At 38.5% G+C, this 16,037-nt stretch overlaps 1 protein-coding gene across 2 annotated transcripts in view; it reads right to left on the bottom strand.

Annotated features, from left to right (window-relative positions):
* Positions 1-16,037, bottom strand: part of Ssh2 (slingshot protein phosphatase 2) — a 251,109-nt gene that overhangs the window by 125,615 nt on the left and 109,457 nt on the right. For both annotated transcript variants that reach the window (XM_087572020.1, XM_087572021.1), the window contains one exon: positions 11,167-11,210. In XM_087572020.1, the coding sequence (XP_087428146.1) occupies positions 11,167-11,210 (44 nt within the window). The remainder of the gene's footprint in view (positions 1-11,166; positions 11,211-16,037) is intronic.

Raw genomic sequence — 16,037 nt, 5'->3', positions numbered from 1 at the left:
TTACATAATTTTAATGATAAAAACAACAAGAATACATAGCAATAGTGTTGGAAGTGCTCTGAGAGGGCAACAGAGGTCTGTGAGAGTTTGAGGTGAGAGTTTTTCCACCGAGAAGCAAGAGCTGTTATAAACACAAGTAGGTTGCAAACACTTATGTGTTTCAAAGAGTTTCTAAATTTTCTGACTTTTTGTTTGGTATATCAACTGAACAGCTGTTTTAAGGCCAGGTTAGGTAATTAGTAACAGGTCGCTTTTCTCTCTCTCCATATGGCTGCTTAGCTGGAGGAAATTCTTGGTGAAAAATTAACTCTAGAACCATTTGGCAGTTATGCTTATTAACATGTTCTCCTGCCTCAGGACTATGGAGTAGTAGTGAGTAACAGATCAAGTACATGAATGCTTTCATAATAGATCTCTGAGTCATTGTCAGTTCTTCTGAACATACCTTTCCAAATGGCATTAACCAGCTGTCAGTTTTAGTAATAACCCAGGTTAAAAGGAATTTGACCTACTGATCTAGAAATAAGTTTTCACTTCTAATTTAATGCTAGATTTGTACTAAAGACTTACTACTTTAGAATCTGAAGTGTCACAATTTGTTTTCTTGCTTTTCCTTAGTAAATCGTCTTAGCATCTTATGAAATAAGAGGTTCTATCATAGCTCAAAGCTACAGAAACTAGGATGCCAGTTTATGGAAGTGGAAAATAATTCAAACATACAGTAAAAATACCATCACCTTACATCCAACTTGATGTTTGGTGCTGATTATTTATTAATGTTTCCTATGTTGAATTAACCTCACAGAAATTCTATAAGGATAGATGTGTAGATGTTCTCATTTATGAATGAGGACTATGTGCCTTACATAGTTGAGGTCAACTAGAACTATAATCTGGTCTTTGGTCATTGGTCTTTCATTTACACTGCTTATGACTGTAATGATTGCACTGCTGGGCATGCAGATTTTGTGATGTCTTCTTTGTATGCATAAAACAACAACGTGTAGGTTTGGAATCCTATCTAATTAGATAGTGAGCTGGCTAATTTCATGTCAACTTGAAACAGGCTAGAGTCATCTGAGAGGAGGGAACTCCAATTGAGAAAATGCTTCCATAAGATTGGCCTGTAGGCAGACCTGTAGAGCATTTTCTTAAGTGATTGATGTGAAAGGTGCCAGCTCATTATGGGTATGTCATCCCTGGGCTGGAGGTCCTGGGCTCCATAAGAACTGAGCAAGGCACAGGGAAGAAGCCACGAAGCAGCACCCTCCAGGTCTCTGCATCAGCTCCTGTTTCCAGTTTCTCATCCTGGTTGAGTTCCAATCTGAACTTCCTTTAGTGATGGGCTCTGGGGGTGGAATTACAAACCAAATAAACCCTTTCCTTCCTGACTTGTTCTCAGTAGTAGAGTTTCATCACAGCAATGGTAACCCAGACTAAGACAGACAGGAAGGGAAAAGAGAACGGAATTTTCATGCCCTAAATACTACTACAGGAATGATTTTTAAATGAGGTTCTATTCCTTATTATATAGTATAAAAGAAAATATCCATAAATTGTGTTTTTTTCTTTTTAATTCTAACATAAAGAGCAGATGCTTTTTCTTTTTGCCTGAAGACCTTTTGTTTTTCAGAAATCCTGTTTTCTATAGATCTGGTAGAAATATGGTAAGTATTTTTACTTTTAAAAAAGACCATTATTCTACAAAGAATACTAACATCCACAGCTTAATTTTATCAATTTTTAAAATTTCACTTTGTAAAAAATTCTCTATCAAGTGGTTTATTCATAATCTTTTAAAATAGTTAAATGTGAATGTTAATAGGATGTGAAAACACTGGTAATTTAAAGTCTTTTTGGATTATAATAAAAGTTTTCTGGAATGACTAGTTCTTTTAAATATTTAAAAAGCAAGCATATAAAGGGTGTGTGTGTGTGTGTGTGTGTGTGTGTGTGTGTGTGTGTGTCTGTGCGTGCGCATGTGCACATGTAATATTCTTTTTCTTATCCTGAAATCTGTGTGGTCATATTTTGTTGTGTAAGAAAGATCATGGATATTAGGTGTTTCTAAATCAATAAACTTAAGAATATCAGAAGAGAACAAAAACTTTACCTTTCAGTGATGAATTAAGTGTTCAGAATAAACCTTTCTTAATAGCTTCTTAGTCTTTCGTCCAAAGCAAACAACTTATAGTGAACAACAAGAAACATATATCAACTTTTTAAAGAGCCCTGAGACTTCTTGCTGGAAGATGGAGTCTTATTCAGGTTGTGATAAGAAGGCAGAGAGGTCACTACAATAGACAGACAAATCCTTGGTTTTTTTTTTTAAAGAATTTTTTTTAAGATTTATTTATTATGTACACAGAGTTCCACCTGCATGTACACGTGCAGGCCAGAAGAGGGCATCAGATCTCATTACAGATGGTTGTGAGCCACCATGTGGTTGCTGGGAATTGAACTCATGACCTCTGGAAGAGCAGACAGTGCTCTTAACCTCTGAGCCATCTCTCCAGCCCAAATCCTTGGTTTTTATTGTATACTACTTTTGAAAATTACCTTTTATTCAAGTGAGGAAATCCTCTTTAGAGAAGGCGACAGAACTATAGACAGGTAAACATCTATCTCAGCATGATGGCATGAACCTATAGTCCTCTGGAGGCTGGGACTAAAATCACTTGACAAAGAGTTCAAGACTAGTCAGGGCAACGTAGTGAGCCCTCATCTATAAACAAACCCAAAACAAAATACAAAAGTTAATCGTCTAGTAGTGAATTACCTTGTTAAAAAGTGCCCTCTCGTTTTTCTTCCTTTCAGCTATGTGTGTGTGCTGTATGTGGGTATGCACATGAGTGCAGGTGCTTGGAGTTGGAGGTAGTTGTGAACTACCTGATAGGGTGCTGAACTGAATCTCTGAGTCATTTCTTCGGCCCTTCATGAATTACCTTTAAACCAGTCAGATATTAAAAAAAGCTCTAGTTTCTGTGCTGGCTAGGTGTTTATTTGTTTTTTGTCAACTTGACACAAACTAGAGTCATCTGAGAGGAGGCAAGGCTATAGGATATTCTCTTGATCTTTGCTGTGGGATGGTCCAGTCCATGGTGCTACCGGTGGGTATGAGGCTCTGGGATGTATAAGAAAACAAACTGAGCAAGTGAGGAGTAAGTCAGTAAGCAGGTCCTCCATGACCTCTGTATCAGTTCCTATCATCAGGTCCCTACTTTGAGAGTTCCCACTTTGACTTCCCTGCATGGTGGAGTACATGTTGTAAAATGAAATAACCCTTTTCCTCCCCAAGGTGATTTTTAGTCATGGTATTTTATCACAGCAATAGACAGTTTCAATTCATAAATTCATCATTCATTCATTAAACAATTTAACAATTAGGTATTACATGCCTATTAGTTCCAAGCGTTAGTCTGGACTTAAAAATGAACAATAAAAAGTAAGTAGAACTCTCTCTCTCTCTCTCTCTCTCTCTCTCTCTCTCTCTCTCTCTCTGACACACACACACACACACACACACACATACTATACTATACTATACTATACTATACTATACTATACTATACTAAAAAAAAAAAAGTAGCTAGATGCTGACATCCTAGGATGAAAATGAAGCCCCTTTGCTGAATGAGAGATGTGAATCTTGAACTTTCACTGCTTGTTCTTTTTCCTTTTTTTTTTTTTTAAAAGACAACCTTTTGGTAGCCTACCTAGGCTGACCTCCAACTTACAATCCCTTTGTCTCAACCTCTTGATTTGACTAGATTCATTGCTACTTTTTCAAATTATTTTATAGGTCTATAAGAAGCAATAGTTTTAGAGAAACATTAATGGCAAATGCACCAAAACCTTCTCATTAGTAAGTTGGACTACACTGTGAATGTGTGTTTTATATACAATTGTATATATTTTGTTTCTATACATTTTTTTAATTGATAGAAAAGAAACTCTTTTCTTGTCCTGGATTATACATTCAAATTACCTTTCCGAATTTCCTTTGTTAATATGTTTTGTTGGTAGGGCAGGGCCTTATTTAAGATAATTTGCTAATTTGGTAAAGTCATGGCACTATTAAAAGCTTTAAAATACTTCAGAAACTCTGTAAAGGGCAGGACAGAAGGAGGGCCTGGTAGAACTTCGCATCACAAGCAGTTTCCAGAACTCGCTCACTGCCTGGATGCCTTCAGGCTTAGCATGACAGAGTTCCTGTCAGGGTCTTCTCAAGGTCCGCAGCTCTGTCCCTGAGGTTTGAAGGCAGATTCAGCGCTGAGGAAGGTACTATTGGACTTAGAAAAAACCTGTAGCACAAAGCTCAGGGACTTCCAGGAATTATTAGCTCCTTTCAGGTAGGCTGTAAGTGAGGAAGGTGTTGAGGATTCTCCTTGAGAGTGCCATAATTTGGTTATCCATCCAAAGCAAAACATCCCTGAATATGCTTTCCCTGGAGAGCTGACTGGATTTTAAGATCCTTTTATAAACAGGATGTGGTAGCCTTTCATCCAGCACTGGGGAGATAGAGGCAGAGAATCTCTGAGTTTGAGGACATCTCAGTCTATATAGTGAGTTCCAGGAAAGCCAGGGCTACACAGTGAGACCCAGTCTACAACTCTACAAACAAACAAACAAACAAACAACAACAACAACAAAATCCCCCAAAAAAGATGGAAAAGAAGACTTAATTTTTTTAAATTACATTTTTGTTTTGTGCAATATGTTGGGGGTGGGGGGAAGACATGGTACCCAGGTGGAAGTCAGAGAACAATGTGGGAGTCGGTTTCCTTTCCCATCATGTGGGTCCCAGGGATTGAACCTGGGTTGTGATGCTTGGCAGTAGTACTTTTCCTTATCGAGCCATCTCATTGGCCCCAATTAAAGTATTTTCACCACTTCTATGAGGCCTACTCCACTATATAGTATTTATCTCACAAGATTCATCATGAATCCCAAATGGTTCAATAAAGTCCATGGCCATAAACAGTCAACCAAACAGGCTTCCGATCCCACTGCTGGCTAACACTATAGCTATTTGTACAGACCCCAGGAAAAGCTTGGCTACTGATACGTTTGCTTTCATTTGATTTGTTTCAAAAACTCCAAGTCTCAGATTGTAGTCTGGATAGGGTGGGTAGACACTAAAGTAAAAAGCAGTAGCCTGTAGAGTTGAGAAAATACATCTGGATGTCTCAGAGAAATGTGTAGGTGATCAGCAGAGTACTGAGTAGGATGCCGGCAGGCATGACATGACTTACCTCTTCTATACCCAGTCTTTTAAAGAAAATTAATGCTGATCATGTAGCTCAATGACAGAATATTTATTTAGTATGCACAAGGCCCTGGATTTAATGCCTACTATCAGAAAACAAATACCCAGATACATAAACAAGCAGAAAACATTCTAGATCCAGGACAGCCAGGGCTTAGTAGAGACACCTTGTTTCAAAAACAAAAGGGGGGGGGGGAGAATCATACTTTACCTATAAAGTATCACTCAAAGAAATCTTAAGAAGGACTAGTGAAACGGCTCAGCAAGTGAAGGCACATGCTACCAAGCTTCACAACCTCAGTTCAACCCCTGGGAGACCCCAGAATGAAAGGAGAGAACCAATTCCCAACGGTTATCTCTGACCTCTACATGCACAATGCACATTCCCTTCCCCCAGATAAGTAAGGAAATTTAGAAGCAAACAGTTGGAAACTTAATAACTTAATGTGTAGTGGGTCAAAAATAATGAAATGCTTCCTAGAACATTCTACATAGAGTAAGGCTAGAAAGAGAATCATACAGTCGTCAACTTTTATCCATAGAAAATTTGAATTTTGTAGAAAATTTCAATTTCATTATAAGTGGTTTTGTCCACAGCCAGCTACTGGCTGATTTTACTGCTTGACCTGGAGGGTGTTCCAGCCCCTTCCCTGAAGTTTATCACTTTTGCAAGGAGTGAGGGGACAGTAGGTAGTAAGCACATCACTCTAATTTTGTGAGAATTTTGTTTTACCCCTTTAAGCAGATAGGATCTCTTGGCCTCACTATGCTACTCAGGCTGGCCTTCAACTTTGAGGCTCACATCTTCCTGCCTTAGCCAAGTAGTTGGACTATGGGCATGCACCACTGCATATAGAATCCATGACTGTCAGCTGTTTCTCTCACCCTGAAAACAGCTCTTCCTCTATCGTTATGCCATTCTCCACTGTCCCTGCCTCCACTAGAAAAGAAAACTAGCATTAAATTTAAGATCATTTGTTCTAACGCCCTTCTATTTTTCATTGAGAGCTGAATTACGGGCTGTACAAATGTTTTGCATTGTGAAAAAGGGTTAAGGCCAATTCTACTTCTGCCTTCTATCAAAAGAGGAATTCTACTTCAGATCTTTTTACTTTGTTGTATATGACTCCTACAAACAATGGCCCTTCATTCCATGTAGAAAATGCCAGATTCAAAGAGAAGTGAATACCTTCTGAAACAAAAGTTCTTCATTGTAAATTCCTACTGCTAAGTAGCTAAGGAAAACGCCTTTAAAAATGTACACTCGGCTGCAGGATAGAGCCTCTCAGAGGGCTGCTATGCTAGGTTCCTGACAGCAAGCACAACATAGCATCATTAATAACTGAGACAGATGCAGATACTACAAACAAACATTGGAAGGCAGTCAGGAACCCCTAAGGAAGAGTTATGGAAAGGATTGAAGACCCTCAAGGAGATGGCAACCCCACAGGAAAACCAACTGTGTCAATTAACCTGGACTTCTGGGAGCAAATGGGCCCTCATAAAATTGCAAAGCTTCTGTAAGGCAAAGGACACTGTCAATAGGACAAAATGGCAACCAACTGATTGGGTAAAGATCTTTACCAATCCTACATCCAATAGAGGACTGATATCCAATATATACAAAAAACTCAAGAAGACTCCAGAGAATTAAATAACCCTATTAAAAATGGGGTACAGAGCTAAACAAAAAATTCCCAGCTAAGGAATATCAAATGGCCGAGAAGCACCTAAAGAAATGCTCAACATCCTTAGTTATCAAGGAAATGCAAATCAAAACAACCCTGAGATTCTATCTCACACCAGTCAGAATGGCTAAAATCAAAAACTCCAGCAAGGACCATTAGTAACAATAAAGAAAAAATTATACTCATTATTAAGTGCTCAGAGAATTATGGTTTGAACTATGTTCTAGTGGCTTATGGAAGGTAGAACTGGTCAGTGATGAAACTGGATATTTAGCTAATTTCTCTGAGGAGTGGAGGACGCCCCGAGTGACTATGTAAAGAGAAGATGAAGTCTGAGTTAATGAGTGTTGTTGACATGCGCACAGCCATGTCAAGGGTCTCAGCGACTACAACCAAGACAAAGGATGGCAAGGGCCTCCTCTGGTGACAGTGCATGCAGAGTCTGTCAACAGCAGTGTGCTCCTCGAGGATGACTGCATCATGAGCTGCGACACTACAGAGACCTTCCACTGACATTAGTTAAACCTGCCTACTTGTTCAGCTGTTTACAATAAACCTGCTCCTCGATTCAGATATATGAAATAAACACTCTGAGCTTCCAGATGGCTGCTGCAGTTGCCACCATCCATCAGAGAGAGCAGGGACCACTTGATCCCCCCCTAGTTTTTCTCTGTGTGTATCTGTCCTTCCTTTATTCCTTCATCACCTCAGTTAGGCCAATCCCTGAAGCTGTGAAGAGTGTAGCCGATTTCTAAGTAAAATATTGAAGATGTAGTTTGGGTCCTCTTGAGTGATTATAGTAAAATGCAAAAGAGAAATATAACTTAAAGATTAACTCCTTTGAAGAAAAGATATTTTAAATTATATATGTATGTGTATATCAATATGCTGGTGTGTGAAGTGTGTAGGTGCTCCTGGTCCAGGAGGGCACTGGACTGGATCTGGAGTTGGGGGTGGTTGTGTGCTGCCTTACATAGGTGCTGGAATCTAACTTGGATGCTCTGGAAGAGCAGAATAAACTCTTAACCACTGAGCCATCCCATTATTTCTAGCCATTAAAGAGAAGTTCTTATCCTGTGTATGTGTGTGTGTGTGTGTGTGTGTTTGTGTGTGTGTGTGCGCACGCGCACGCGCACGTATGTATACATACATACATACACACGTATACATATATAAAATAAATAAACATGTTTAGAAGACACTACCAGGGGTGTGGCAGTCACACTAATTTGAAGGTTAATGTTTGTGGACTTAACAGAAGCCAAGATAGAGAAGAGGTTTATTTGTAAGCAGAAATACATCTGGGACCAACTGGCTATTCAATACTAAGTGGTAAGCCCCAAAATATACACATATAAGCAATACTACATGACTATAGCAGGTTGTATTTATGTATATAAATATGTAAGAATAATAAAGAAAAAGAGGCAATGAATTTGAGAGGCAGGAAGGGGAGGGAGGGAGAAAGGGGAAGGGAGATACAGAGGTGGGAATGATGTAAATACATTATATGAAATTAAAAATAAATTTAAAGTACTGTGGAAGGCAGATGTAGGCAGATCTTTGTGAGTTCAAGGCCAGCTTGGTCTACTAAGGGAGTTTCAGGTTAGCCAGGGCTATACAGTAAGCCCTTGTGTCAAAAACAAGAACAACAAAAACAAAAAACAAAACAAAAAAAGAAAAGAAGGATCTAGCCAGGCCTGGTGGTGCACACCTGTAGTCCCAGAACCCAAGAAGCCGGAAGCCTAGGGCAGTGGGTAAGACTTGTGTAGGAAAAGGAACAACAATTAAAAAAAAAACAAACCCAAAACAAAATAGATTTAATGGAATTTTTTTTGCTGTCGTGGCTACTTCTGGGCCTTATCACTCCTAAGCCTCCTGGTTGTCCTTTAGAAATGTATCTGCCTATAGAGTCTGCCTGCTGCCACTGTATTTTCCAACTCTATAGGTTATCTTGGTTTAGACAGTCACTGATGGAGATTGATTTGGATTAAAAATGAATCATACTTTTTCTCACACCTAATTTTGATACTACTTAGATGTTCTTTGATATCTACGAACTAAATTTATAGCACTCTTGTAGGTAGAGGCAGGCAGACCTCTGTGAGTTTAAGACTATAAAGATTGAGTTTCAGGTCTATATACCGAGACCTTGTCTCACAAAAAAAGAAAAAGAAATGAAAAGAATAAAAAAAAATTCCTTTAATCCCAGCATCTGAGAGGCAGAGGTGAATCTATGTAAGTTCCAGAACAATCAGGGACACATAGAAGACCTTGTTAAAAATAAAAGTGAGTGAGTTCCATGCTGGGAATGCAGGTATGTGCCACCATGCGCAGTTTATGGGACGTGATCAAATTCAAAGCTTTACCAACTGAGCTTGGTTCCTGCCTGACCACAATGTTTTACGGACAACTAGCTTTGTATAATCACATGGAGATTACATTTAACTCATGCCTTTGTTAACACATGCATTTGGTTGAAATAAATTATTAATGCATCAAAAATAATTTGGGGTTGGAGAGGTGAAGCAGTGGTTAAGAGCACTTTTTCTTGCAAGGACCAGGGTTCGGCTCCCAGCACCCACCTGGTGGTTTATAACCATATGTAATTCTAGTTTCAATTGATCCAATGCCCTCGTCTGGCTCCATGGGATACCAACCACACACTTGGTACACCTACACGCATGCAGGAAAAATATTAAACACATAAAATAAATCTTTTTTTGTTGTTATTTTTGAGACAGGGCTTCTCTGTGTAGCCTTGGCTGTCTTGGAACTCACTCTGTAGACCAAGCTGCCCTAAACTCAGAGAAGCCTGCCTCTCCCTCCCAAGTGCTGGGATTAAAGGAGTGTGCCCCACCAACTGGCCTAATAAATCTCAAAAAATTAAAAATAAAACAAATAGTTTGGGACTGCCTAGCTAGGATATTCACTGCCTAGTTTTCTTCTCCTGGCCACATCTGAGCCCATGGACTGATGAACCGAGGCAACGTCAGGTGAAACCTCATGCTGGTTCATTTTATGGCATTGATGGTGAATGCCAGAATCATCCTCAGTACTAAAGACACACGGCGTAACCTTTACAAAGCATAATTAATTGTAAGGAAGAAAGTCTCTTTGTTTCTTTGTTTTGAGTCAGATGAAGCCTGGCAAGGACTGCAGATAAGAAATAAGACGTAAATTATGGTAATTTTAAGTGAGGACTACTAGGTTTTCCTTTAATTTCCTATTTGTGCAAGTGATCTTTTTCGTGTAAACCAAAGTTTGTAATCATATTAATGAATTATTTCTAGTAATTTTAAGGCAGTTTTTTGTGGTTTTTCATGACGTGACACTTCAGTCAGTGATGTAAATAAAATGTGAAAGTTTTACTGTCTCATGATTATGTAATTCTTTTGGAAGAAAATGTATCCCAGCAAATACCAAGACAATATGTAAAACTTGAGATTAACTCAGAGATACTCAGATTGAATCTGTAAGGAAATGTAAGGATACTTTGGATTCTTTTTTTTAATTCTAGTGATAGTAATGTTTATAATGCTTCTAGTAAAATGTCTATTGAATTTCTATCTCTTAGCCTTATATAAAATAAAATTTTACTGCCAGATCTTCGCTAAGAAAGTGAGAAATAAAGCTTTAAGCCAAAATGCATATGATAATTACAACAAGAAAAAATTGCCAATAACCTCAGTTACTAAAGAAAACATTTTAAGTTACAGTATGTAAGCAGTAATGAATACCTATTAACTTTTCTTTCCTTTTCTTTGTTTTAGCATACACTAATTAATTGTACAAGACAATTGGTTTCATTTTTATAGCTCATACATGTAAATAACATTCCTTGATCATATTCCTTCCTCTAGTCCCTGTTCCACCCTCCTCTTCTATTTGTTCCCTGCCTCACTCTTAGGGATGGTTGTGAGCTGCCCCATGTGGGTGCTAGAAGCTGAACTTGGGTCCTCTGGAGAGCAACAAGCACTCCTTCCTGCTGAGCTGGCTCTCCATCCCTGCTTGCTTTGAGACAGGGTCTGTTTCAGCCTCCCAAGTGCAGAGATTTACAGGCCGGGGACACTGCACCAGGCAGCGGTTCCTTTTCTTAGTATCAATGGAGCATCTTGTAAAACAGAAACAAACTAATCCCGCAAGACTAAAACACATTTAGAAAAAAATATAACTGCATAGATGCCATAAGACAATGAACGAACATACCTTCTGGGCTGTGACCGGCATTCCTCCTCCCCACTGTCGGCCTCCTGTATAAACAGAAATTGAAAAAAATTAAATGGTCTCCTAACCAGTGGAATTTTACTAATAAGTCTTTTAGTCAGAGATGGGTCATCCATATTGATTTGTGTTTAAACTAAATTTTCTTCATAAAAGATTATTTGTACTAAATGAGGCTGATAACACTAAAATTTATTTCTGGAAGAAAGATCTGCAATAGTTTACAAACAAATTTCACTGAAAACAAAGTGCTATTCATTAAAACAATTACCTCTGAAAACCAACCAAATATGTTCTGTATTGTTATGTTACTTTAAAATGAGTTCTCATTACCACCGACAAACACCACCACAGTGACCTATGATTCTGATCCACAAAGAACAACCTAAGTAAATAACAGCCCTTCCAAGTGCTCATGGGAATCACCAGTGCCATCACTATAATGGCTGCCCACGTCCTGAGCATGTACAGTGTGCCAGGCACTATGTATGATGCATTAAGCACATTTCCTTTTTGTTGTTGTTTTACTTTGTTTTGTTTTCTTGAGACATGGTTTCTCTATGTAGCCCTGCTGTCCTGGAACTTGCTCTGTAGACCAGGCTGGCCTCCAACTCACAGAAATCTGCCTGCCTCTGCAACCCAAGTGCTGGGATTAGAGGTGCACTCCTCCGTGCCTGGCCTTACTAATTCTTAAAGGGAATGGAGAAGACCAAAGAACCAAGTCCTTTTAAGTCCAAGGCTGGTGAAATCAGAGAGAGTGAGGTAGCTTGCATAGGGCCTGCTAGGGTCTGCACCAGATGAGGTCCTAGAGCTGAAAGGAGATTCGGGCACATCCCTAACACAGAAACTATCTCCAATTGATAGCTACTTGGAAATAAAAATTAATCTTCTCCAAGGGAGTCTTACTGAGAAACCAATTACTCTCACTTGTACGCCTTAGTCTAGCAGTAGATGGCCAACACAAAAACAAACTCGACCACATCTTTGGAGGATCTATGGCTTATGATATTAAGTCAGGGATTTTTTTGCATGTCCTTTGCATATATATTATGGCTTCTTGTTTTGGGTCCGTATGGGATTCCTGTGTGTGTAAATGTGTATATCTCTGTATCTATATGTGTTTCTCATGTTTTTTCTTTGGTTCTTTTTCTTGTTTGGTTGTTTTGTCATGTCCCAATTTGTTTGTTTTGATCTATTTTATTTTGTTATTATTTATTAGATGCCTGCTTAATTTCTAACAAGAGACAGAAAGGGTGTGGATACAAATTGGAAGGGAAGTGGGGAAAAACTGGGAGAAATAGGGAGGGGAAACCATTCTGTTTTCACTTTTCCCTAATTTGGGAAACACAGAAGCAGTAAGAGAAAAATAATCTTAAATAATGTGTGTACTGTTTGCCAGTGAGCCACCTACATTTTGTCGTTTATGCTGCCATCCATCTTACTCACCTCTTCATCATCCACTGCCATTCCTGGGCATCTATGGTCACCTCTTACCTTTTATTCCTATGCTATTTTTAATACTGACCTAATTTAATCATTGCTATTATTTCTGATAAAAAAGAACACTGCAGAGATTCTGCTCCTAGAAGGAGCATATAGGGTGTCTTAGTGCATGGCAACCTTGGCTGTAAAATAGGTTTTAGGGTCAGAAGATATTTAAAATTTTATAAACAGCGTGTGGTGGTTTGAATATGCTTAGCCCATGGGATGCGACACTGTGAGGAGGTGTGGCCTTGTTAGAGTAGGTGTGGCCTTATTGGAGGAAGTGTGTCACTGTGGTGGGTGGGCTTTCAAACACTCCTTCTAGCTGCCTGGGATACAGTCTTCCTGGTTGTCTTCAGATCAAGATGTAGAACTTGGAGCTTCTTCTTCACTACCATGTTTCTCTGAAGATGCCATGTTTCCTGTTATGATAATGGACTGAACCTCTGAAACTATTAGCCAGCTCCAATTAATTGTTTGCTTTTCTAAGAGTTGCCTTGGTCATGGTGTCTCTTCACAGCAATGGAAACCCTAGCTAAGACAGAAAGGTCTTAAAATAAGAACAAACTATCTTTTGAATTAATACACAGAAGCTGGAAAGCTTACGAAAGTGTAAAGGAAGGGTCCTGTGGTGGCCCACTCCCTTTATCCCAGCATTCAGGAGGTAGAGGTAGGTGGATCCTTAGACCTCCCTAGCCAGTCTAGAAAACCAGTAAGTGGGCTGGAGAGATGGCTCAGCAGTTAAGAACACTGACTGTTCTTCCAGAGGTCCTGAGTTCAAATCCCAGCAACCACATGGTAGCTCACAACCATCTGGGATCTGATGTCCTCTTCTGTTTTGTCTGACAGCTAAGTGTACTCATTAAAAAAAAAACAAGAAGAAGAAGAAGAAGAAGAAGAAGAAGAAGAAGAAGAAGAAGAAGAAGAAGAAGAAGAGGAGGAGGAGGAAGAGGAGGAGGAGGAAGAGGAGGAAGAGGAGGAGGAGGAAGAAGAAGAAGAAGGAGGAGAAGAAGAAGAAGAAGAAGAAGAAGAAGAAGAAGAAGAAGAAGAAGAAGAAGAAGAAGAAGAAGAAGAAGAAGAAGAAAGAAATGTTTAGAAAAAAAGAAAAAAAAAAAGAAAAAAGAAAACCAGTAAGCTCCAGGTTCAGTGAGGGACCCAGTCTCAAAAGTAGGTGGAGAAATGACAGTTGAGAATTCCTAGGTCAAGTCTAGCCACCACACACATGTGCATGCACACATACACAAATGTATACACATACACACACAGAAAGAGAGAGAGAGAGAGAGAGAGAGAGAGAGAGAGAGAGAGAGAGAGAGAGAAATGAACAAACTATGCCCAAAGAGTTTAATAAATAGAAATGATTTCTTGGGATATAATTTAAGTTCATTATTATTACTGATAAATATCTCCCAAATTCTGATGTATTCCTCTCACACTTTTATCATATGAAATAGTATATAATGAGGGATATATTAACATATTTAAGTAATGAGGAAAAGTTGTAAAGGGAACATTTCCACTTAAGAGCTAGAATAGTAATCAGTACCTTGTATTCTTACTTATTTCCCATTTCTGCCTTACTTCACGTCATAACTATCAATGTGAAGCTTATAATTTTCTTATTTTCTACTCAATTGTATTGTAAGAATACCTCAAATACATAGAAAAGTTGATATGCCTTAAAGTAAATCTGTATATTCACTCTTTAGATTTTACCATAAACATTTTTCTCAGTTGTTCATTATTTATTCATTCTGCCCATCCATCAACCCATTCTTTTTCTTTTCACTTTTATTGAGATTCAGTCTTTCTATAGTCCTGCTGGCCTTGAAGTCACAGAGGCTGTCCTCGAACTTGCAGAGATATGCTTGCCTCTGCCTCCCCAGTGTTGGGGTTAAATAAAGGTATGCACCACTACCTCCTGTCCTTATATTCTTAATGTATCCTTATGTTGACCATTTAATGGCATCAAATTGTATTACGATGTATATATTTTTCCCAATATGTATTTGTTTGCTTTTTAAGAATGTGGGGTTCAGACTTAGGGTCTTGTACATGCTGGGCATCTGCTCTTTAAAAACATAATTTTCACAAATTACTCATTACATATAGGTTCACCTCATGTATTTTTTTACTGAGGAATTAATAGATTTCACTTAATGTAATCATTCAAAGTTTATTCTTTTTAGATTAGATTGTTTACAGCTTTTTGACAACATAGCATTGCTATTCGCACTTCCACCCTTGTCTAGTCTACATGCAGAAGAATCAGCAGTATATATGCCAACAAGTGAAGCTATATGGTTATAAGAATTCAACTTTATGGGGCTGGAGAGATGGCTCAGTGGTTAAGAGCACTGACTGTTCTTCTAGAGGTCCTGAGCTCAATTCCCAGCAACCACATGGTGGCTCACAACCATCTGTAATGGGATCTGATGCCCTCTTCTGGTGTGTCTGAAGACAGGTACAGTGTACTCATATAAATAAATCTTAAAAAAGAAAAAAAGAATTCAACTTTATAAAAGAGCATCATGTTATTTTTTCAAAGTGGTCATGCTGACTTATATTCCTACCAGGAAGGAGTAGGATTTCAATAAGTTGCACCAAGTCCAAGATAATAGTAGAATCATAATTGTTTGCTGATTTTCAATTTTTTGCCAGCCTGTTAGGTCTTATTCTGGCCTCAATTTGCTTTCCTTTGCTTTTAATTAAAAGGCTACACTTTTATATGTGTTTATGAGCTATTACTGTTCCCTTATGTTTGCCCTCATCTAAAATGAATACCCTCAAAGAGAAATAACTCAAATTATTTTTATCTCTTTGGAGGAGTTTTCTATTCATTAGAATTGCAATAAGAACATGTAAAAAATATGCCAAGCAAAAATATCCTTGATGCTTCCTTACAAAACACAAATAGCTCAAATCATCTGTCTACAGAGGCTAACTACCATTTGTTGGGCACTGGTATGGACAGGTATTTTATGTCGTTTCATTTACTATACACGGCAACCTTACAAGACTTGTACAGGGTTAATCAGCAGTAAAGTCAGCATGTGAATTCAGTTTTATCTTTCCACTATCGCTAGCTGTCTTTAATCTAAGAATCTGACTTTATATCCCAAGATGGGTGGGGAAGTGCTGGAAAAGTTATACTTTTCCATGTTTACAATACTAATAATACCCTTTTCATTTTTACTTTACGACTTCTACATTTTAAGGTAGCAATGAAAAAGTGGAAAATACTTCTGGCCTACAAAGAGCAGGACAAAGAAGTATTCCAAATGTGGGTTCTGCAAGCACAGTGACTTCCCCCGTAATGTTTCAGAAACTAGACAAGTAAATCATTTGCTTCCCCTTCAGTGTACGTGGAAAAA

The sequence above is a fragment of the Rattus norvegicus genome, chromosome 10, assembly GCF_021556685.1.
Source record: "Rattus norvegicus strain SHRSP/BbbUtx chromosome 10, alternate assembly SHRSP_T2T, whole genome shotgun sequence".
NCBI classification, from domain to species: Eukaryota; Metazoa; Chordata; class Mammalia; order Rodentia; family Muridae; genus Rattus; species Rattus norvegicus.
This window is presented reverse-complemented; position numbering and strand designations above follow the sequence as displayed.